Raw genomic sequence first — 24702 nt, forward strand, 5'->3', positions numbered from 1 at the left:
AATGTCTTGAAGGAAGTTCCTCATGCCTGAGTAGTTCCCCCTTTTGTAGTTTGGTTTTTCCCAGCCTATTCCTGCTACTCTCTCCACTTGGAGCTCAACTATGTAGTCGAAGCACAGAACCACATGATCACTAGCTCCCAGGGGCCTTTCATACATGATACCCTCGATGTCCGAACTACTCATGGTGAATACAAGGTCCAACCTTGCTGGTTCATCCTCTCCTCTCCCTCTGGTAGTGTCTCTAACATGTTGATGCATGAGGTTCTCCAGTACCACATCCATCATCTTGGCTCTCCATGTTTTGGGGCCCCCATGGGGCTCCAGGTTTTCCCCAGTCAATCTCCTTGTGATTGAAATCACCCATAACTAGTAACTTTGCTCCCCCCATGTGTGCTCTCCTGGCCACCTCGGCTAGTGTGTTGATCATTGCTCTGTTGCTCTCATCGTATTCTTCTCTTGGCCTCCTGCAGTTCTGTGGTGGGTTGTACATTACTGCAATTATCACCTTATGTCCCTCAGACTGGATTGTTCCTACTAAGTAGTCCCTTTCGCCCATGCCATCCATTCCTTCCATTTTCTCAAAACCCCACTGGTTTTTAATGAGCAGTGCAACTCCTCCTCCCCCTCTCCTCCCTCTGTCTTTCCTGAAGATTTGATATCCGGATGGAAAGATTGAATCTGTTATTATTCTGGCGAGTTTTGTTTCTGTGAGTGCTATTATGTCTGGGGATGTCTCTGATTCTTTCGTGCCACTCTTCATACTTGTTTGTTATTCCATCTGCATTTGTATACCACACCTTCAACTTCTTTTCTAAGACTGTGGTCTGGGAAGTATATTGGGGTTGGGGAAGTGGGAGACCTGGTAAGGAACTATGGGTTGTTGCTGTGGGGGTGGAGTTTGTAATGTAGTGGGTGGGGGCATTGGATGTGGCATGGGTGTTTTGATTTAGAGTGTTAGGTTGCACTGGGGTTGACCTGGTTGGGAGGCTTCTATAGAAAGTTGTGAGGGAGGCTGTATTTGATCATCTTCCTGGGTCTGGGATCTCCTGTCTGTCTTCTCCATCCCCTCTCTTTCCTCCTTTCGCCTTTGTACCATCTCTCTCAGTTTCTTCCTTTCTTCTTGTGTTCTGTCGCGGTCGAGATACACCCTCCTGTATGCCGTCATGTCCCTTAATCGTGCTTTCTCCTGCAGGATCCTGGTCCGAGTCGCTTCTGCCTTGAAGGTCACTTTCACTGGCCGGGTTTTTTTTTTTTACAAACCCCCCTATTCTCCGAAAATTTTCCAGCTGGGTCATATCGTCTTCTCCTATTGCTTTCATGATGCTTTCAATTGCGTGTGTGTGTGTAATTACCTAATTGTAATTACCTAATTGTGGTTGCAGGGGTCGAGACTCAGCTCCTGGCCCCGCCTCTTCGCTGATCGCTACTAGGTCCTCTCCCTCTCTGCTTCCTGAGCTTTGTCATACCTCTTCTTAAAACTGTGTATGGTTCCTGCCTCCACTACTTCACTTGCTAGGCTATTCCACTTCCTGACGACTCTGACTGTGTGTGTGTGTGTGTGTGTGTGTACTCGCCTATTTGTACTCACCTATTTGTGGTTGCAGGGGTCGAGTCCTAGCTCCTGGCCCCGCCTCTTCACCGGTTGCTACTAGGCCCTCTCTCTCCCCGCTCCATGAGCTTTATCAAACCTCGTCTTAAAACTGTGTATGGTTCCTGCCTCCACTACGTCATTTTCTAGGCTATTCCACTGCCTTACAACTCTATGACTGAAGAAATACTTCCTACTATCTCTCTGACTCATTTGTGTCTTCAACTTCCAATTGTGGCCTCTTGTTTCTGTGTCCCCTCCCTGGAACATCCTGTCCTTGTCCACCTTGTCTATTCCACGCAGTATTTTATATGTCGTTATCATGTCTCCCCTGACCCTCCTGTCCTCCAGTGTCGTCAGGCCGATTTCCCTTAATCTTTCTTCATAGGACATTCCCCTTAGCTCTGGAACTAACCTTGTTGCAAACCTTTGTACTTTCTCTAGTTTCTTGACGTGCTTTATCAAGTGCGGGTTCCAAACAGGTGCTGCATACTCCAGTATGGGCCTGACATACACGGTGTACAGTGTCTTGAATGATTCCTTACTAAGGTATCGGAATGCTGTTCTCAGGTTTGCCAGGCGCCCATATGCTGCAGCAGTTATCTGATTGATGTGTGCTTCCGGAGACATGCTCGGTGTTATACTCACCCCAAGATCTTTCTCCTTGAGTGAGGCTTGCAGTCTTTGGCCACCTAGCCTATACTCTGTCTGTGGTCTTCTGTGCCCTTCCCCTATCTTCATGACTTTGCATTTGGCAGGATTAAATTCGAGAAGCCATTTGCTGGACCAGGTGTCCAGTCTGTCCAGGTCTCTTTGAAGTCCTGCCTGGTCCTCATCAGATTTAATTCTCCTCATTAACTTCACATCATCTGCAAACAGGGACACTTCTGAGTGTGAGTGTGTGTGTGTGTGTGTGTGTGTGTGTGTGTGTGTGTGTGTGTGTGTGTGTGTGTGTGTGTGTGTGTGTGTGTGTGTGTGTGTGTGTGTGTGTGTGTGTGTGTGTGTGTGTGTGTGTGTGTGTGTGTGTGTGTGTGTGTGTGTGTGTGTAACTTTTTAACAGCTGATCCCAATTTTATTTTCCTCACCTACGTTTAGTTTACGAAATATAAAGTTACTATTTTATTTTTAGAAAGATTCAAGATATAATATATCGTATATTAGGATAATCACTCAATACCACTGGAATACACTAATAAAAAAATAAAAAAATAAAACAGAACTATTTTCCCCATTCAAACTCTGGATTGTGGAGGTAAAATATCCAGCAATAATCTGTCATCACACTTTCATTCCAGAAAATTGGTGGCAATTTTCTATTATTCTCGTACATTATCTCTTTCTTATAACCAAGCAGTACCTAATTAGAATACAGTGGACCCTCGGTTATCGGCCATAATTCATTCCAGAAGGTCAGCCTAAAACCGAAATGGCAGAAAACCGAAATAATAATTCGCATAAGAATTAATGTGAATACAATTCATTCATTCCAGACACCCAAAAATATTTACAAAAAAATATTTCTTTAAAGATTATAGTTCTGCATACACAAAACATTGAGAAATAAATAAAATAAAAACAATCAATTAAATCATTATTACATACCTTTATTGAAGACTTCTTGACTTATGGAAGATAGAGGAGGAGAGAGGGAGGATTATTGTTTGGAAGAGAAATCTCCCTTCATAATGAAGAAGTAACAAGTCCCTCTCTGGGGTTACTTCCATTCTTTGTTTTTTAATGCCACTAGGACCAGCTTGAGAGTCGCTGTTTCTGGCATCTCTAAGATTATCCTGAAGTGGGACAAGGTTTTGTCACTAAACAAGTTGCAGATATGGCTTGTTTCAGCATGGTCAGGGTGATACTTTTCAATAAAACTTTGCAACTCATACCACTTTGCACACAATCACTGAAGAAGGCACCTTCTCCCCTCTCCCCCCCCTCCTCTGAAGCAATTTCCTCAGCTGCAGCCTGTTGCTGCTCCAGTTGAAGGCCTTGCAGCTCTTCAGTTGTTAGCTCTTCCCTGTGGTCCACCACCAACTCTTCCACATCCTCGCCACTCACATCCAACCAAATGGACTTCCCCAGTGCCACAGATTGCACAACAGGTGTAGGGTCCTCAGGGTCAGCCCCAAACCCTTCAAAATCCCTCTCTTGGACACAATCTGGCCACAATTTTCTCCAAGCAGAGTTCAAAGTCGTTTAAGTCACTCCCTGCCAAGCCTTAACTATAATGGAGGATACTGAAGTGATTCCTCCAGAACTCTTAGGGTCAAGTCGCAGTCCGAGGTCACTTCAAAGCACCTTTGAAACACTGCTTTTGTGTTGAGTTTTTTGAAGTTAGAAATGACCTGATGGTCCATGGGCTGGATGAGTGTAGTGGTGATAGGAGGCAAGAGCTTCCATTTTAAAATGGAAGTCCCTAAACAATTAGTCTTCCAAATCTGGAGGATGAGCAGGAGCATTGTCCAGTACCAGGAGGCACTAGTGGGGCAATTTCTTTTCCAGGAGGTATTTTTTCACACTGGGGCCACATCAGCTTCCTTGATTTGTTCTTTCTTTGCCAGGATAGAACCGATTGTTGATTTGTTTTTCTCATACATCCTGGCAAGTTCTAGCACTCGAAAACCACTCTCAAACTTTTCAACAACTTTTCTTAAATTTCATCATGTTTCTCACTTTCTTTACCAAAGGAACTTTCTTTAGGGCCATGGTTACTTATTTCAGTTGCTAACCACAAAAAAAAACAATTGATTGCAGCCAAATGTTTGGACGAATGAGCAGAAGCTTCCTCACTTGCCCATAGACAAAGCCAGACTGACGCACTAGCGGCTGGCGGCGGCGGGTTGATGCATACCATACAGCCGATAACCGGATTCTGAAAAACTGGCCGATAAGCAGAAAGGCCAATAAGCTAGGGTCCACTGTACTAAGGAGCTGCTCCCGTATGTATGGTAATTAGGTAGTCCTGCTGGATAATTAGGGCAATACTTGTTTGTAAAGAAGGTATCCCAACTAATCGCTATTTTTATACTGCAGATAACACTTTACACACAAATATGGTAAAGGAATACTGGCTGTATTTAACGAACATTTAATAGTAGTATGGTGCATCTAACCTAGATGTGGATTAGAATTGAACAATGCTAATCTGTGACAAACGTTTAGTCACCATGGTTATTAAGCTATGAAAGACTCCAGTGTATTTCTAAATGTATTCTCACAATTGTACTCTCAAAAGTTCCCACCTGCTAATATCATGCTCTTGCTTACGAGAGAAGCACGGTATGAAAACAATCAATTATATATTAATGGTCGATATGATACTTTTCTGATATCTTGGTTCAAAGTTCAATTGTAATGCTTGCCTAATATACTTCCACTAGCGGGCTCCGCCCACTTGTGATGCCATTTCTAGAGAGCTTTGCCTCTCCCGTCTCTGGTATACCAGTCTCCATCCTTGGCCATTTTTCGATTCCTCAAGACTGAGTGACTTATCACTTAAAGCTACTAGTATTCCACTGTATTAGTCTGTAGTGGGTAAAGTCACTGACTGGAGAAAAGTATACACAAAGGTACACAAGAGTTGCACATGCATCTTAATACAATTTTATTTAAAACTGAAATAATGTATATTCATTATATGGAGTATCATTGAGCCAATGTCACGCTAAAGGATTGGCTGTGCATGACTCCCTTACTGATGACCAGAATATGGTGAGCTTATAATAGGCTAGTAGTAATAATATTAACCACTCTTCCTAAATAGATTAAGTAAACAATTTAGATGGATATGGGTTTGAGAGAATTTCTGGCCTACAGGGACTTAAAGGAAGCTTAAAGTAACTTACAACAAAAGCATGCAAAGCAACCACGATGACAGAGGCTTTGCGAAAGCCCATTGTGTCGACTAGAAATCCTGAGACAGTTCTTGACAAGAACCTGCCAACACCAGAGAGTGACGCCCACAGTCCTGCCACAAAGCCATGAGTCCCAGCAACGTCTGGGAACCCAGCACCTCTAAAATGAAGATAACAAATGCTGTGAAATGACTGCCTGATATGTGGTGAAATGCTTTACTATACAATTACTATACAATTACTATACAATTTTGAGTAAACTCAAAATATTATGCATGCTGCGAGGTCACAAAAATTGTATAATTTTAGGACTTTAAAAATTATATTTTTTACAACTGTAAACCTTAAAAATCTAAATACATTTGCTCTCAAACTAAAGGAGAAAAGTTGGAATACCATATTTTGGCCTCTGTTTCGAGGCCTCAGCCTCTTCGGCAAACTGTAAAAATAACGAAGCTTATTTAGAGAGGCAGACAATACGAACACAGTCTGATGCATTAACAAGCGACAGGTTAAGTAACCTTCACACAAACTTCATCCTTTGTACGTGTCAGTTTACTGAAGAGGACCTAAATGAGGCCGAAATACACAGTACTTTTCTTGTATATTTTGTCTCCCTGAGGGTTAGTTTGTACCCGTGTTTAATACACCGGTGTTCATAATTACTGCAACACTCAAAAATGTACACTTGACTAACACAACTTCCCGCATGGCGTCCACAACACCAGCCACCTGTTGACCACCTATCCCAATGCCGTTCAAAATAAGCGCCAAGATCACCACACTCAAGGTCCTGTAGTCAAAGAAAAATGATATTTAATTCCTTGACAATACTACAATTAAAATATCAACTATAAACATGCAATTGCATGTTTTACATAATTTCCTAAATGTAGAACATATAAATGAATATAATAATTGTGTATTAAAATGTGACGCTATTTGGACCCTTTGAGAAATTTCGAGTGAGGGGGGGGGGGGATGCAGAACAGTCAAAGAAGTGATGCCGCAGAGACGCCATCTTAAATTTAATGTATGAACACTCGTTGTCTTAAGAATTTCTGCTAATATTCCGGCATCTTCTGAGCCAAATTAGGAGGTTTTGGCCTGAATTTGTAGTTAGGAACCTGTGTTAAATGTCCCCTGCTGAAGAACTGGGACAGGAAATTTGCAGGACCTCGTGAATTACATATTGTATGGCAGAAGATAATGGATACGAACATCACTCGCGGGGAGTGCACCATTAGTCCTTGCATTTAGATATTTAACTGGCCAGTGTAGGATCTAGGTGTTAGGCAGGCATTGTGGTGTGATCCATCTACAGTAATTAAATGGTAAGTGGCAATATGAATTTCTTTTGTGTACCCAGCAAGCCTAATCACATACAGTTCACATTTTATAATTACCATTATTGGTATTAATGTTTAATATTGTAATTATTAATTTAGTGTCAGGTCTAGCTTTTTGTGAGTGATGAAGTGGGCATCGAGGGATTGTGACAGGTCCCACTTATCTCCCCAAAATTACTTTCCTGAAATAATCCAGATAATACCCTGTAAACTCCTAGCAGGTAATTTGCTCACATAATACTGCACAATAGCAATTGTTATGTGGCAGTTCATATGCTGGAATTTGGTAATATCTCTCACTTCAAACGGATGGTAACTTCTTATTGTGGGTACCAGGGAGGAACTGCCAAGCCCGACCTGCCGTCTATGCTACCCTGCTCTCAAGTAACCACTGTCGTGCCCGGAGGCAAGAGATATTCAAATATGCTTGGTCAGCAGAATGACTCAATAACGGCCAGTGATCACGTAAAGGGAGGCGGTGAATCAGTAACAGTTGGTACGAGTCATTGACACTACTGGTAACTGATACTGAGAATTATAAAAATTGTAAATATGCTAAATCATGAGTTTTGCAAGCAGATATGAATATTCTTAAAACATGGTTCCCACAAACTTTAGACCTAATGGAAATTCCTGATCTCACTCCAATTTAATAACGTAAATTTAGATGCATGAATACTGACAATTCGAGCATGACACTGAAAAATGTAAACTGCAGGCAACATTAAGATAAGATAAGATTTCGTTCGGATTTTTAACCCCGGAGGGTTAGCCACCCAGGATAACCCAAGAAAGTCAGTGCGTCATCGAGGACTGTCTAACTTATTTCCATTGGGGTCCTTAATCTTGTCCCCCAGGATGCGACCCACACCAGTCGACTAACACCCAGGTACCTATTTGCTGCTAGGTGAACAGGACAACAGGTGTAAGGAAACGTGTCGAAATGTTTCCACCCGCCGGGAATCGAACCCGGGCCCTCCGTGTGTGAAGCGGGAGCTTTAGCCACCAGGCCACCGGGCCACTAAGCAGCCAAGCATGGAACAAATAACACACAGAACCCTGAGTATTAATATTACAATCAAAACTTAACGCTAAACCCACAATGTGACGTCGTACAGCACTGCACATGGTTGATTATTATTATTATTATAATCAAAAAGAAGCGCTAAGCCACAAGGGCTTGCACATGGTTGAGGGTTTATATAGCTCAACCGGAAACCAAGTACAGTACATGACCCACTAGACGCATATTAAAGACACGATAGAATTCTTTTTCCCTCTGGAATAACTCCTCCCATCAAGGTAGTATGTAGAATCTCTTGCTTTTCAAACACATTTGTTAAAAAATTCTGAGCAACCATTTTTCGAAGAATCTCAAATGCCAGCTTACCTATGATAAAAAAACCCAGGGCCCTTTACATGTAGTATCATGAAATATGATAAAAAAAATGATCCCTTTGGCATAATAATACAATCAGAACTTGTAAGCAGTAGGTTGGTAAACAACCACCTTGGGATGTACTACCGTCCTGCCAAGTGAAAAACCTGTAATTATTTGACATGATTGTAGGCTTACTGGTGTCCTTCTGTCTCAAACACGCGGGATAAAGATATCTTACTGCTTCTACCTAAACTTAGGTCACACTACACATGCATATACATACCCATCTGGGTTTTTTATTTTCTTAATTCTTGTTATTTATTTCCTATCTCCATGGGGGACGTGGAACAGAATTCTTCCTCCGTAAGCCACGAGTGTCGTAAGAAGAGACTAAAATGCTGAGAGCAAGGGGCTAGTAACTTGCTGTATGAATTACTAAATCTAAATAGAAAAACTTTAGTTTTTCTTTTTAGGTCACCTTGCCTCGGTGGTATACGGCGACTGTTAAACAAAAACTATGCACTAACCCTATCCAGTCTCCCTCACAAAAATATTGTTCAACTCTCAACATGGAGCAAGAGTTATGATTTACAGAGCACAGGTTCAGTGTTTTAATACTTAAGAAAATTGCCGACAATTTACTGTCATTATCAATATTCGGTTGTGTTAAAATTTCTACTCTGAATAACAATGTTATGTAGATACCAGCAGAGTTCTAGCTAATGTGCGACTATCAGTACTTCTGTAATGTCTATAAATTAAAAGTTTTTAATCCACGGACTGGTTTTGTAACATGTGTATATTTATTTATAGTATAACAATTCGAGTTGTGGATTGTCAAGGTATATTTAGCTTTCATTTTCATGAGATTTAATGCATCTCATGTTAAGAGATTAGATACCATGCACAAAATTCATAAAAACAATTTTAAGTGGTTTAAAAACCAATACATTTTATTATATAAATATCATTTAAAAGAGGAAAAGAAGAGTAATAAATTAGTTTATTTTAACTGATGCTGTTGTGTTTTCCTGGGAGTGTGTACGTTGTCTGGCTCGTTCTCTTGCTGGTTGAGGATATCAGAACACCACCGCTGATGCTAAGAGTATTATAGGGTTTCTGAGTGGTAGGTGGTGTGTATATTGTAGTGCCACTAAAGTCACTTCCCAGATTTTATGATGTTGAAACATTGTAAGAAGCGGCTATGGAAGAATTTTATATTTAGAAAACCTAGGGTGTTTAGGTAGGGTAATCATTGTCTTAAGCTGAATTTTGTAAGGACGGGTGGGGCAACGAACTATGGATTTCCTAGGGGTACTGTAGTGTCTTGTGCCATGAAAAGTAACACCGTTTACCCCATTTGTTTGAATATTTTAAATAAAATGTGGGTTTCTAAACAGCAATGTTTCTGTGAAGCTCTTGTGGTTGGAGTGGTATATTTTGGTAAGAAATGTGTGAAGTCATTTTACAACCTAGACTAGCAGTTATTTGCTGAATGATCACCGTGAGTGAGTTATGCACTATTACTTAAGATCTCATTTCTACGAAATAAGTATACATAATGCAACAGTAAATGTAAAATTATTATAACCAAAAAGAAGCGCTAAAAACACTAGCGTCATACAGCGCAGAAAATGTAAAAGACCAGCAATAGATGGACCAGAGTTCAGAAATGGGAGGTTACAACCCCCTCACACTAATAGGTCTGAAGCCAAGGTAGGTTAAGAAAGTTAATAAAGACCAATGTGCAGCTATGGTGACTGATATACTGTCAGAAATGTACCTACAAGATTATGAAATTTATTAGCCCCCCCCCCCCCCAACCCCCCAAAAAAAAAAAAAAAAAAAAAAAAAAAAGCTTGCTGGGCTCTTTAGACAATAACAGTCAAATATTGCCACAACAGTACAGTAACCAAACGTTAAGTGTTCACTGTGCCAGTTGAGATACTATAATTTGTATGACGTTTCAGGGAGACCTAATGGTCACTTCCCCCACCGCAGTGTTATCAGGGAAGAAGAATGTATGGTCAGCAGTGTCAGACTGATACTAAGTTTAGGGGCATTTCTGTGGATGAGCAAAATATAAAATTTAGACCTTTTGCTAATTAGTACACCAGTAGGTTCAAGTAGTAAACTAGTGCTAGTCAGCATACTTCACCTGTGTAGAGGTATTCCAGGGAAAGGTCCCAGCAGGAAGAAGGACATTAAGGCCAGGCAGGACGACACCAAAATGAAGATCTTGACACGCCAGTAACGGTCACAAACATAGCCCCAGAAAGGTGATGCCAAGCTGTTGGCACCATCCTTAAGGCCAAATAACAAGCCCACATACAGTGGACTTAAGCCATACTGTTGAGAAGAGAGATAATTAAAATCTTCACATTTGAAACCGCACAAGTTTCGTACAAGAGCGCCTTCAAATTCTTAAAATTTTAGCAAACTTTTCATGAAGTAGCACTTGCAATATTAACATTTAATAAAATTCACCCTGATTGGCATACAGGAGAGAGACTTTCCGCGATATATATAGCTAAAGTAAACAATTAAAACAACATTTAAGCCTACTAAAATCGTCCAGTTTCATTTCACAGCACCTCCGCAATGCCATCACTTAACAGTCATTATAAACGTCTGTTTATCCCGTATTAATCTTTTACAGAAAATTATAGCAAATACTAGTAGGCAGTTCGACATTATTTCACATATCAGGCTAACCTTCCTGAGGACTTGGGGTTCCAAGGTGATAGACAGGAAGCCATTACTCATAGTCGAGAAGATGAAAGTGATGAACGAGACATATATGCCTCCGATGGTGAAGATTTTCCAAATCTTCACCTCTTCACTCTTTTCTGATTTTTTATCTTCATCTAGGAAAAAAAAAATTATATTCATGAAACGTGATGAATCATAAGGTTTATTCTTAAACAGAGGTGGCTAAGGTTATTGAGGAGCAGAAAATGCCGCCTTGTTCATCTGAACAAGGCGGCTTTATGAAGAGTAGAGGAAATGTAGACAAAGTGTTAACACTCAATACAAGTGAACAGTATTTAGATCAGGAAGAAAGTTGTTGTCGTGTTTATAGATTTCAAAAAAGGCATATGATAGGGTGGACAGGGGAGCCACGTGGCACATGTTGCACGTGTATGGAATTACCTGGAGTGTTTCAGGGGTCAACGCCCCCGTGGCCCGGTCTGTGACCAGGCCTCATGGTGGATCAGGGCCTGATCAACCAGGCTGTTACTGCTGGCCGCACGCAACCCGGCGTACGAACCACAGCTCGCTGGTCAGGTACTGACCTAAGGTGCCTGTCCAGTGTCTTCTTGAAGACAGCCAGGGGTCGATTGGTAATCCCCTTATGTATGCTGGGAGGCAGTTGAACAGTCTTGGACCCCTGACAATTACTGTGTTGTCTCTTATCGTGGTAGTGTCTCCCCTGTTTTTCATTGGAGGGATGTTGCAAAAGACTCGGCAGTCGATGTAAGTTCCTAAAAGCAGTTAAGAGTTTTTGCGAGGATAATGAGGGTCAAGTTAGGTTAAGTAGGAGAGAGAGGGAGATTATTTTCCAGTAAAAAATAGGCCTTAGACAGGGATGTGCGATGTCACCATGGTGGTTTAATATTTATAGATGGGGGATGTAAGAAGTGAATGCAGGGGTTTTGGGGAAGGTGTGGGATGGGAAGATAAAGAATTACCAGTGGGAGTTGTCAGTTTCTGATGACTGTGCTTCTGGGAGATTCTGAAGAGAGGTTACAAGTTGGGACTAATTTGGGAGGGGTATGTAAAAGATGGAGCTAAAAAACGAACACTGGACAGAACAAGGTGATGAGGGTAACAAAAAAAGGTAGGTTATGAAAGATTGGATATCAAACTGGAGGGAGTATGGACGAAGTGAATGTGTTCAGATATTTAATAGTGGACTTTATGAAAGACGAGGTGAACTATAGAATCAAGTTTTATTCTCTATAAAGATTACAATGTGGAGTTAACATATTATATAAAACCAATTACAGAAATGGCCACTATCACACCTAGCATGACTAGGCATTTCGGGCAGACTAAGATTAATTCAGAACTATATTGATACAGATTATGGAGCATATTGGTATTAAGGCTAAGTAACCATTACAGTTCGTAAATTTAGCAATGTGAATGGTTTTGTTTTGATACAACAGTTTCTATTGAAGCTCCTTTATTGGAATATCACAGGCAAACTTATGGCTCGTTAAGATTCATTAGGTAATAATAGTATTACATATTTTTATGTTTACAGCCAATTGGGCGGGTGTAGGTGTGAACTGTGGGTTATCACAGATATCGAGGGGAGGTCTAGGTTGTTTTTTGTGTGTATGATACAAGAGAATAGGCGGTTTTCATGTAGTTAGCTGACGGTGGGGTGTGTCAGGGAGTTTTCTAACGGTAGTTTGGAAATTGATGAATGTGTCTGCACTTCTAGAGCTTTCAGGTAGGGTGTTCCAGATTTTAGGCCATTTTATATACATTGAATTTTTGTATAGGTTTAGCCGGACACAGGGAATGTCAGATGTTTGCGTCTGGTGTTATGCCTGTGGGTTCTGTCACAACTATCAAGAAAGTGTTTTAGGTCAGGATTAATACTGAAATACAAGGTCCTGTAAATGTAGGTTGCATAGTAGCGAGTGTGGATGTTCTGAACAGTAAGTTTAGATCTATGAAGAGTGCGGGGGGGGGGGTTGCTTGGGATTTGATTGCGTGATTATTCTTACTGCGGATTTTTGTTGGGTTATTGGCTTCAGGCATGTTGCTGCAGTTGATCCCCAAGCACAAATAGCACAGGTGAAGTAGGGATAAATGAATGAATGGTATAGTATGAAAAGGGCAGATTGTGGCACGTAGTAACTTATCTTGGAGAGGATCCCAACCGTTTTAGATACTTTTTTTTGTCGTGTGTTGGATATGGGTGCTGAAATTCAGGTTGCTGTCGAGGTGCAGGCCTAGGAATTTGCCCTCATTATGTCTAGCAATAAGAATTGTCGATCTTAATGTTAAGCTGTGCAACACCTGCTCTTCTGCTAAACAATCTAGAAGGTTTCGTCAATGTTAAGCCTAAGTTTATTGGCTGTCATCCAAGTAGTTTTTTTGAGCAACTCCTTATTAATAATAAAATGGTGTTGAGGGTGGCAGGATTTGGGTGGGAGATGACGTAAGTAATGTCGTAAGTAGGCCAGTCAACCGTCTCTAGCTCTGCTGTGAAATTACTTATCAAGGCCTCGTCATGGAGTCTAAATGAAACTTTGCTGTATTCCAGTTGTGGGTTACTAATGTTTGTTAAGAGGAAGGTGGGGTAGTGGTCAGTAGTGCTGTCTGACTATCCCTGACCTAAGTGGGGCTAGTATATGTTATATATGGTCAATTACGGTTGCACTTGTCTCAGTCAGCCTGGTTGGTTTAGTTATTGTTGGTATGAGAAGCGTGTTGTTCATATTGATGAAATCAGTTACAGGATGATCATCTGGTAGGCTAAGGTTGATATTGAAGTCTCCAGGTAAGAGGTGTCTTATTAGTTTCTTTAATTTCTCACTGAAATTTGGGAAGTTTGTGTGGGGCATTTGGTAAATGGCATCAACTGTTACAGGAGTTAAGGTTTATTTTTACAGTAAAATTAGCGAAAACATTCTCCTTATTCATCATTATTGCAAGTGGTGCTAATACAAGATAGTTGGTTAATTATTATTATAGTAAAAAAGAAGCACTAAGCCACAAGGGCTGTACAGCGCTGCAGGGTAGGGAAGGAAGCGAGGGTATTGGGCGGCAGAAGGGTGGAGGGATGATCAGTAGTTACAGAAAGCAGCGGGGCAGGGGATAGTACGAGGGTAGAGGGTAGCAAGAGATTGAGGTAGAAAGGGCTGAAGGTATCAGAGTTTGTGAAGTCAGTCAGTTCTTGTCAAAAAGTCAATGAGAGAGTCCGGATGAAAGGTGGGTCCATCAGCGAGAAAGGAAGGTAGAGAGAGAGCAGCGGAGCGAAGACGAAGTTGGAGGTAAATTCTGCGTGCTCATTGATAAAGTGGGCAGTCTAACAAAATGTGGCTGACTGATGATAGAACCTGACAATTCTCACAGAGGAGCAGGGCGCCTCACCATGAGATATCCATGAGTAAGACGAGTATGGCCAATACGAAGACGGGAGAGAGTAGTCTCCCAACCTCGACACAGGTGACAAGAAGATGGCCAGTAACCTATACTCGGTTTAATCGATTGAAGTTTGTTACCGAGCATAGCAGACCAACGTTGTTGCCAACGGGTGTGAAGGTGGGTAGCTATTGCAGCAAAATAGTCCATAAATGGAATACCTCTATATGAAACTGGTAGATCATGTACTGCTGACCGCGCAGCAGTGTCTGCCTGTTCATTGCCCTGTACGTCAACATGACCAGGGACCCAACAAAAAACAATATCTTTATGCTTGGTAAAGATGCGGCGTAGCCAAAGTTGGATACGGAGGACTAAGGGGTGAGGTGTATCAAATTTCTGTATAGCCTGTAAAGCACTAAGGGAGTCTGAGACAACCACAAATGATGATACAGGCATAGATGCAATATGGATAAGTGCTGCAAGAATGGCATACAATTCAGCAGTAAAAATACTAGCCGAAGAGAGTAAATGTCCTCGTACGACGCTATCCAGAAACACTGCTGCGAATCCTATGCTGTCAGAAGACTTAGAGCCATCTGTGTGCACTGCAATGGCATGAGAATGAGTGTGGAAGTGGTCAAGAAAAAGAGCGGGAAGCGACTGTAGACAGTTGGGCTTTCAAGCAAGGGAGAGAGAAAGAACAGACTCGAACAGCTGGAACTTCCCAGGGGGGTAGGGAAAAGTGAGATGCTACATGAACATAGAAAGGTGGTAATTGAAGAGAAGACAAGAGCGAATGTAGGTGAAGAGAGAAGGGACGGAGTAAACAGGGGCGGCGAACAAATAAAGAATGTCTACTAATATCAGTGACCATTCTATAAATGGAAGGATTGCGGAGATCACGAGAGTATACATAGTAGCGAAGGCAATGGGCATCACGGCGATCGGATAAGGATGGAACGTTTGCTTCTGCATAGAGGCTCTCAACAGGGGAAGAGCGAAAAGCACCAAGGCATAAACGTAATCCTTGGTGATGAATGGGGTTAAGGCTATAGAGATTAGCAGGAGAGGCCGCTGAATAGATCTGGTCACCATAATCAAGTTTTGATAAAATGAGGGTGGAATGTAGGCGAAGGAGAGTTCGACGATCAGCTCCCCATGAAAGATGAGCAAGGATTTTAAGAAGGTTCAGCCGGCTGTGACAAGTTGCCTTCAGAGAGGTAATGTGAGGTTACCAGGATAACCTACGGTCAAAGAGGAGGTCCAGAAACCTGACTATCACGTTCAGGGATACGGGAGCCATAGAGGTACAAAGGATGATCGGAGATGACAGAGCGTCTAGTGAAATCAATTTGGCGAGTTTTGGTACTGGAAAATTTAAACCCATGTGTGGTGGCCCAATTGGAAACACGGTCGACCGCATGTTGGAGAAATTGTAATGAGGTGACAGTCAGCACCTGCACAGGCAATAGCAAAGTCATCAACAGAGTGATGACCAAATATTTGATGGAAGACTAGAGGCCAAATCATTTATAGCAAGGAGAAAAAGTGTTGTGCTCAGAACACATCCCTGGGGGACACCTTCAGCTTGGATAAAGTCCGGGGAGAGCACATTATTAACCCGAACATGGAAATGTCTGTCAGTTAAAAAGTTCTTAAGGAAGGATGGTAGATTGCCTTGGAGGCCTAAGCAGTGGGCTTGGGCCAAAATATTGTACCTCCAAGTTGTGTCATATGCCTTCTCAAGGTCAAAAAACATGGCAATAACTGAGTGGTTATTCGCAAAAGCATTACGAACATACGTATCAAGGTGTAGTAAGGGGTCTATGGTAGAATGTCCCTTACGAAAGCCATATTGACGAGTGGAGAGACTGTTGTGTGTCTCTAAATACCACACTAAACGTCTATTTACCAGGCGTTCCATCACATTGCAAACTGCACTGGTAAGAGCAATGGGACGATAGTGGGAGGCTTCATGTCCCGTAGTGCCCAGTTTGCGGAAAGAGAACAATGGCAGATTTCCACGGCTGTGGAAGAACTCCTTGTGACTAAATAAGATTGAAAACGCTGACTGATGTAAATGTTGTAGCATACGAATATGAATGTCGTCAGGCCCAGCTGCCGATGATCGGCAAGCTGAGAGTGTTGCCTCCAGTTCTTGAAGTGTAAAAGGCACATTATACTGTTCTTCTCTGAGAGAAGAAAAGTCCAAGGGTGCTAACTCTGGCAGACTGAGGAAAGAAACGAGGGGCATAGATGGAGCCCCTGAAAAATACGGACCAGATGATTGCCAATTTCATTGGCAACATCTAGTGGGTTTGCAGAACAGGAGCCGGGTCAGGAGGATATTTACCACTCTGTTTTTGTAATTTTTTCCAGACTGTGCTCAGATGAAGCAGAGGTGATGGTGGAGACAATCTCGCCAGCAAGTGTGTTTAGTGTCACGGAAGACACGGCGAGCGATCGCACACTTCTGCTTAAAATCAAGAAGTCTCTCCATGGTTCTATTGTACCTGCCCCACGCAGGGCATTTCAAACGTACTGCACGAGCACAAGCAGGAGACCATAATGGCACGCATTTCTGAGAATGCCTGCCCGAAGTTTGGGGTATAGAATGAGAAGCTGCTGTAAAAACGGAGGACAAGAAGAGGTGTAAAAGCTCATCAATGGAGGATGACGAAGGAACCTCACTAAAAACAGTTAGTTGTGAGTAAAGGTTCCAATTTGCCTGAACAAGTTGCCAGCGTGGAATATGAAGAGGTGGTGAATATGAAGGAAGTAAGAATGATTGGGAAATGATCGCTGTCATGTAAATCCAGGAGAACAGACCAGGTGAAGTCTAATGTGGCGGAGGAAGAGCAGACTGAGAGATCGATGCAAGAGTGTGTGAGAGTCTGAGGATCAAAATGGGTGCGAGTACCTGTATTTAAAACATGGAGGGGGTGGGTAGCAAGAAAAGCCTCTAACTGAATGCCACGGGAATCACAGTGAGACCCCCCCCTAGAGGAAATGATGGGCATTAAAATCGCTAAGTAACAGAAACGGTGGTGGTAATGACGAAACAAGAAAGGCAATATCCGGATTAGATAATGCCCGAGAAGGAGAGAGAGTGTGGTTCAGCTATCATAACTTTGGGGTCCAGTCACTGGACCCATTATGTACCTTTGTAATCTTTTGACTACCGCCCACAGGATGGGTATGGGGTGCATAAAGATATTAAACTAAAGTAAGTGAGTGAGTGTGAGTGTGTGTGTGAGTGTGTGTGTGAGTGTGTGTGTGAGTGTGTGTGTGAGTGTGTGAGTGTGTGTGTGAGTGTGTGAGTGTGTGTGTGAGTGTGTGAGTGTGTGAGTGTGTGAGTGTGTGAGTGTGTGAGTGTGTGAGTGTGTGAGTGTGTGAGTGTGTGAGTGTGTGAGTGTGTGAGTGTGTGAGTGTGTGAGTGTGTGAGTGTGTGAGAGTGAGTGAGTGAGTGTGTGAGTGTGTGTGTGTGTGTGTGTGTGTGTGTGTGTGTGTGTGTGTGTGTGTGTGTGTGTGTGTGTGTGTGTGTGTGTGTGTGTGTGTGTGTGTGTGTGTGTGTGTGTGTGTGTGTGTGTGTGTGTGTGTGTGTGTGGGGTGTGTGTGTGTGTGACTCAACAATCAATATTTGCACCAATAACTCATTACAGTTGTGACCGGGTGTGGAAGTGTGAATTGCTCATTACTCTATAATTTGTTCATGATTGTAGCCAAAGTATAAACGTAAGTAACCATTCTACAGAATTCATTACCTTTGTAACTTGTGAGCTCATTACCTTTGTACCTAGTTCAGCTATCAAAACTTTGGGGGCCCAGTCCCTGGACCCATTACGTACCTCTGTAATCTGTAAATACCTTTGTAACTTGTCATGATTGTGACCAGACTTACCTGGAGTTCATTACCTTTGTAAATTGTGAGTTCATTACCTTTGTAAATTGTGAGTTCATTACCTTTGTAAATTGTGAGTTCATTGCCTCTAACTTGCTCAGCTGTCAAAACTTTGGAGTCCAGTCCCTGGACCAATTATGTACCTCTGTAATCTTTTGACTACCGCCCACAGGATGGGTATGGGGTGCATAATAAACATATTAAACTAACTAGGAGAGAGAGAGATAAAGAACAGAGCGTATACCACCTATGCAAGTGGATACGGGCTGCTGTGTAATGCAGCGAAGTATGAACAAATAGCTGATGGTACGGAATATCAGTGCATAGAAGAAGGGCACTTTCATTAAAGGTCCCATCAGGAAAAGGATCTGAATACAATAAATTATAGCCTGAGATGGGATAGATAACAGCAGAGTGTCATTTTGGTTCCTGTAAGCAAACACCAACAGGGGAAAACTGGGAGAGTAACATCTGAAGCTCACCCCGATTACCCCTGAGGCCACGTATATTCCACTGTAAATAGGCTATGATTGGCAACGATAAAGATACCTGAAATCCGCAGGTAAGGGTTCCTACGGACTAGGGGTTAGAAAAGTCCATATGCGGAGGCAGCGGAAAACGTTCAAGCAGCGAAGGAACAGTGCGCTGCGAAGAAAGGAGTTGCGCAGATGGAGGAGAGGAGAGAGAAGGAACAGAGGGTGGATCAGTGTCCATTGATGGTTTGGTCTCTGCAATATATTCAGAGATTGCTTCAAGTGTTTTGGAATTCAGAGATGTCGTATGGGAGACAATACTGGAGATGGTAGGGGGAGGATGAGTAAAGAATCGAACTGTACCAAGGTAGGGATGGGGGGCGAAAGGGTGGAGGGAACTGGAGAAGCATGAAAGGGGACAGAAGAGGCAGAAACCTGGGAGGTGGCAGAAGAGGAAGAAACTTGGGAGGGAACAGGGGAGGAAGGTACAGTACAAGGAGGAGGGTGAACCTCTACACTTTTAACAGAGCCAGTGAGAGGTTAAGAACCAGGTACAGAGACAGGGAAGGTAAAATGAGGAGGTGGAAGAAGGGAAGGAGGGGTTAAAGGACCTTTTTTTGACTTTTGAGAAGTAGAAGGACAATTGGGAGGAAGTGTCGTACAAGATCTCGTCGATACCGAGGCTTGTGAGGGAGAACACGAAGCGACAACAGACTGAGGCGTTGAAGTAGGGATGTCTGAGCCCAGGACAGCAAAAGAATTAGATACAGGAGTGACTATGGGAGAGGTAACCACAGAGGAGGCTGCAGAAGATGGGACCCCAGAAGTGGGGGGACGTTTTCAAACGGGAACAAGAAACACGAGATAGTCTCCCTTGGGGTGGAGAGGAGAAACTGCCATGGCATAAGGGAGACCTGGCACTGGACAAGCACCTAAAGTCGGTTCCTGATCAGCTAGGCTGTGGCTCGTACGTTGGTTTGCGTGCAGCCAGCAGTAACAGCCTGGTTGATCAGGCTCTGATCCACCAGGAGGCCTGGTCACAGACCGGGCCGCGGGGGCGTTGACCCCCGGAACTCTCTCCAGGTAAACTCCAGGTAAACTCATTTAAGTAGACTTGGCAACGGCGAGAGTACAAAGGGCGAGCCTCATGACGATTAAGGCAAGAGGGAGGTCGATTGCAAGACGTATTAGAATGGTCATCGGCACCACAGACTAGGCATTCGGCAATAGATCTGCAATGTCTTGCTAGATGGCCAAATCGCCAGCAATTTCTACACTGTTGTGGTGTAGGGATCACCTTTCGAACTTGTAACCGATGTCCTGCTACATAAACTGAGGATGGGAGTTCACGACTGTCAAAAGTTAAACGAGCCATAACATAAGTGTCTACCTTGAGGATTGGGAGATCTTGGAGTTCCAGCTGTTCAAGAATGTCATTGCCACATGTCTGGAAATTTTTGTTGAACTATGGTATGGGGCAGAATGACTGTACCACTACAAGAATTGAGGGAATGATGTTTTTCAATAGTGACAGGAACAATATCGACATGGGAAAGAAGAGAAAGATCATGAGCTTGGGTAGCATTCTGTACAGTGATGATGCACGTACCGCTCTTAAGAGCATGAAAAGGAATATCTTTACCAACATGGCGTAGGAGTGCCTTGCCAATACTATGGTCGGAAAGATAGGCAATAGAGGAAGTCGGTCGTAAAGTGGAGAATTTAGTCCATTGTGCATTCTGAAACTGAGTGTGGAAAGGGAGTGCAGGACATGTCGATCTTTTCTGAGAAGAACAAGAAGGTGGAGAAGTATCATCAGCAGGTAATTGTCATTGGCATTTAGGTGTGGGACCAGAGTTGGTCCGATGTGGAACGGGCCGGCGATTCGAAAATTGCCGCACCATAGAGGGAGAGGCCGGAAGCATAGTCAAAGGAGAGAGGTCAGATAAATCGAAGGAGTCAGTCGAGACGGGTGAGGAAACGGCACCAGCAAGAGGTACAGAGGCAGTAGGAGTGTCCGAAGAGTGGTCCAAAGACGAGGCGGGGTCAGAACGTGGTGCGGTATCAAGAAGGGGCCCGGGGGTAGCAGGTTCATGGACTAGGGCTTCCATGGTTAGGTTGCTCCTTTCTTTTTGTTTTTAAGAAAAAAAAATAAAAAATAAAAAAAGGGGGGATAGGGGAGGGATAGTTCCTAGGAGGAATGAAAGGGCCAGAAATCTCCCTCCGCACCCAAGAGGACCTCAGCACCGCAAGTAGCGCAGCTGCAGCATGGAACCCGTGCCATACCCTATCCATCATGCCAGTAAACCAGCAATCCGGGATAGCAACCTCACATCTGCCGAGCTACCTCGGTGGACAAAAGAGAGGGCGGCCGGATATCCACCACAAAGCATACCTCCTTTGGCCACCACCCCCGGAATCCAAAAGGTGGCTTCCAGAGATACACCCGTCGCCCGAAAGACACCCAAAGCCACCCTCCAGGATACCGTAGAGGGATCGGGACATCCCCGGGTGATCCAGATTCCATAGCAAACTACGCCACCGCCAAGAACCTCAACGGAATGGGATGGACCCCGGTACCCTTTCCCCTACCTAGGAACTAGCGTGCCTGTGGGAAAAAATCCCAAAGGCCAAAAAGGAAGGGGTGGGGAGGAGGAGAAGGAAAGGAGAAAGGGGAGGATGGGGAGGATGGGAGAGGGAAGGGGGGTAATTAGGTTCGGTCTGAGGAAGGAGACTGACAGGCCTAATTCCTCAGACCAAGAGCCTCTTCACCACGCCAAGGAGCCCCCCTTGAAGAGGTTGGTTTGAATAATAGATTGCAATACCACCCCCACTTTGGTATGGTCTGCAGTTGTGGATTGCTGTGTATCCTGGTAGTGGGTAGATATCAACTGTGTCCTGCTTAAGCCAGGCCTCAGTGAGAATACAGGAGAAGGTTGTCTTTAGGGAATCAAGGAGTGCCAGGTTATCATAGGGTTTGCTTAAGGACCTGATGTTGTAGCTAAGAACTGCTAGACTTTTAGCAGTATTTAGGATAGTGATGGCTTGTGATGCTGTGTAATAAAGGCAGTTACTTTCCAATAAATTTTGATTGGGTGTTAGATTATGTAGGTTTAGATCAGGGTCGACGTGATCATTCATCTTTTAAATTTAAATAGTAATTCTTTATATCCTGTACTGTGTGGCGAGTTCTAGTACTGATATTTGTAGTGGGATGTTTGGCCAAGCATATAGCTAATGCAAATTAGTCAAATAGTGTAGTAACTAATGAACATAATGAATTTGGTGTTGACTGTATTGAGCTAGAATGAACTAAAGTACAACTAGGTATAAACTAACAAGATAAAATTACAAATTAAAAATAGCACCAGATTATCACTTGTAATTGCACGAAGACTAATGTAAGTTGTTTACATGAACTAAAGTATAACTAGATATAAATTGATAAGGAAAAATTACAAATTAAAGTAGCAAAAAGTATAATAAAATAAAAAAAAAATGGCAATGATATGGTTTTAAGTAATATGATAGTAAGATGGTATTTATGATGGATGGATTTATGAAGGATGAGGTTAATCATAGAATTGATGAGGGAAAAAAGGTGAGTGGTGCATTGAGGTATATGTGGAGTCAAAAAACGTTATCTATGGAGGCAAAGAAGGGAATGTATGAAAGTATAGTAGTACCAACACTCTTATATGGATGTGAAGCTTGGGTGGTAAATGCAGCAGCGAGGAGACGGTTGGAGGCAGTGGAGATGTCCTGTCTAAGGGCAATGTGTGGTGTAAATATTATGCAGAAAATTCGGAGTGTGGAAATTAGGAGAAGGTGTGGAATTAATAAAAGCATTAGTCAGAGGGCAGAAGAGGGGTTGTTGAGGTGGTTTGGTCATTTAGAGAGAATGGATCAAAGTAGAATGACATGGAAAGCATATAAATCTATAGGGGAAGGAAAGAGGGGTAGGGGTCGTCCTCGAAAGGGTTGGAAAGAGGGGGTAAAGGAGGTTTTGTGGGCGAGGGGCTTGGACTTCCAGCAAGCGTGCATGAGCGTGTTAGATAGGAGTGAATGGAGACGAATGATACTTGGGACCTGACGATCTGTTGGAGTGTGAGCAGGGTAATATTTAGTGAAGGGATTCAGGGAAACCGGTTATTTTCATATAGTCGGACTTGAGTCCTGGAAATGGGAAGTACAATGCCTGCACTTTAAAGGAGTGGTTTGGGATATTGGCAGTTTGGAGGGATATGTTGTGTATCTTTATACGTATATGCTTCTAGACTGTTGTATTCTGGGCACCTCTGCAAAAGCAGTGATAATGTGTGAGTGAGGTGAAAGTGTTGAATGATGATGTAAGTATTTTCTTTTTGGGGATTTTCTTTCTTTTTTGGGTCACCCTGCCTCGGTGGGAGACGACTGACTTGTTGGGGGGGAAAAAAAAAAAAAAAAAAAAAAAAAAAAAAAAAGGATGGTACACAAGATAATAAAGTTGGAGTTGAATATACAAGCTTGAAAATCTGGCAACAATAGGTTAAGAAAAGTATAAAATAAAATTGGGAAATAAAGTCTAAAATAAAACAGGGCAATAATAGCTGAAAAGGATAATGCTATAGTAATTTACAATTAAAATAAGATAGGCAATCACGTGGTAACTTGCAAATATTTGATGAAGTTGAGGTAATAAAATAAAAATAGTTTCTGTAGATCTTAAGCACAATTAAGACTGAGGTAGAATGGTCATTGAATACATCAGTGACATTCAAAAGTAATTTGGGTATTAGAATTTTAGGTAATAAATTCTATGGCAGTATGCAACTATTTTTTTTTATTTATTAACACACTGACCGATTCCCACCAAGGCAGGGTGGCCCGAAAAAGAAAAACTTTCACCATCATTCACTCCATCACTGTCTTGCCAGAAGGGTGCTTTACACTACAGTTTTTAAACTGCAACATTAACACCCCTCCTTCAGAATGCAGGCACTGTACTTCCCATCTCCAGGACTCAAGTCCGGCCTGCAGGTTTCCCTGAACCCCTTCATAAATGTTACTTTGCTCACACTCCAACAGCACGTCAAGTATTAAAAACCATTTGTCTCCATTCACTTCTATCAAACACGCTCACGCATGCCTGCTGGAAGTCCAAGCCCCTCACACACAAAACCTCCTTTAACCCCTCCCTCCAACCTTTCCTAGGCCGACCCCTACCCCACCTTCCTTCCACTACAGACTGATACACTCTTGAAGTCATTCTGTTTCGCTCCATTCTCTCTACATGTCCGAACCACCTCAACAACCCTTCCTCAGCCCTCTGGACAACAGTTTTGGTAATCCCGCACCTCCTCCTAACTTCCAAACTACGAATTCTCTGCATTATATTCACACTACACATTGCCCTCAAACATGACATCTCCACTGCCTCCAGCCTTCTCCTCGCTGCAACATTCATCACCCATGCTTCACACCCATATAAGAGCATTGGTAAAACTATACTCTCATACATTCCCCTCTTTGCCTCCAAGGAAAAAGTTCTCCGTCTCCACAGACTCCTAAGTGCACCGCTCGCCCTTTTCCCCTCATCAATTCTATGATTCACCTCATCTTTCATAGACCCATCCGCTGACACGTCCACTCCCAAGTATCTTAATACATTCACCTCCTCCATACGCTCTCCCTCCAATCTGATATGCAATCTTTCATCACCTAATCTTTTCGTTATCCTCATAGCCTTACTCTTTCCTGTATTCACTTTTAATTTTCTTCTTTTGCACACCCTACCAAATTCATCCACCAATCTCTGCAACTTCTCTTCAGAATCTCCCAAGAGCACAGTGTCATCAGCAAAGAGCAACTGTGACAACTCCCACTTTATGTGTGATTCTTTATCTTTTAACTTTTGCCAAGACCCTCGCATTTACTTCTCTTACAATCCCATCTATAAATATATTAAACAACCACGGTGACATCACACATCCCTGTCTAAGGTCTACTTTTACTGACCTTAGACAGGGATGTGTGATGTCACAGTGGTTGTATGCAACCGTTACA

At 42.8% G+C, this 24702-nt stretch overlaps 1 protein-coding gene across 1 annotated transcript in view; it reads right to left on the reverse strand.

Moving 5' to 3' along the window:
- LOC128684121 (MFS-type transporter SLC18B1-like) overlaps positions 1-24702 on the reverse strand; it is a 130631-nt gene that overhangs the window by 67379 nt on the left and 38550 nt on the right. The window contains exons 8-11 of the mRNA XM_070090174.1: positions 10891-11042; positions 10334-10524; positions 6143-6238; positions 5437-5605 (exon numbers count right to left, since the gene is read on the reverse strand). Of these exons, the coding sequence (XP_069946275.1) occupies positions 5437-5605; positions 6143-6238; positions 10334-10524; positions 10891-11042 (608 nt within the window). The remainder of the gene's footprint in view (positions 1-5436; positions 5606-6142; positions 6239-10333; positions 10525-10890; positions 11043-24702) is intronic.

This window comes from Cherax quadricarinatus, chromosome 3, assembly GCF_038502225.1.
Source record: "Cherax quadricarinatus isolate ZL_2023a chromosome 3, ASM3850222v1, whole genome shotgun sequence".
Classification (NCBI taxonomy): Eukaryota; Metazoa; Arthropoda; class Malacostraca; order Decapoda; family Parastacidae; genus Cherax; species Cherax quadricarinatus.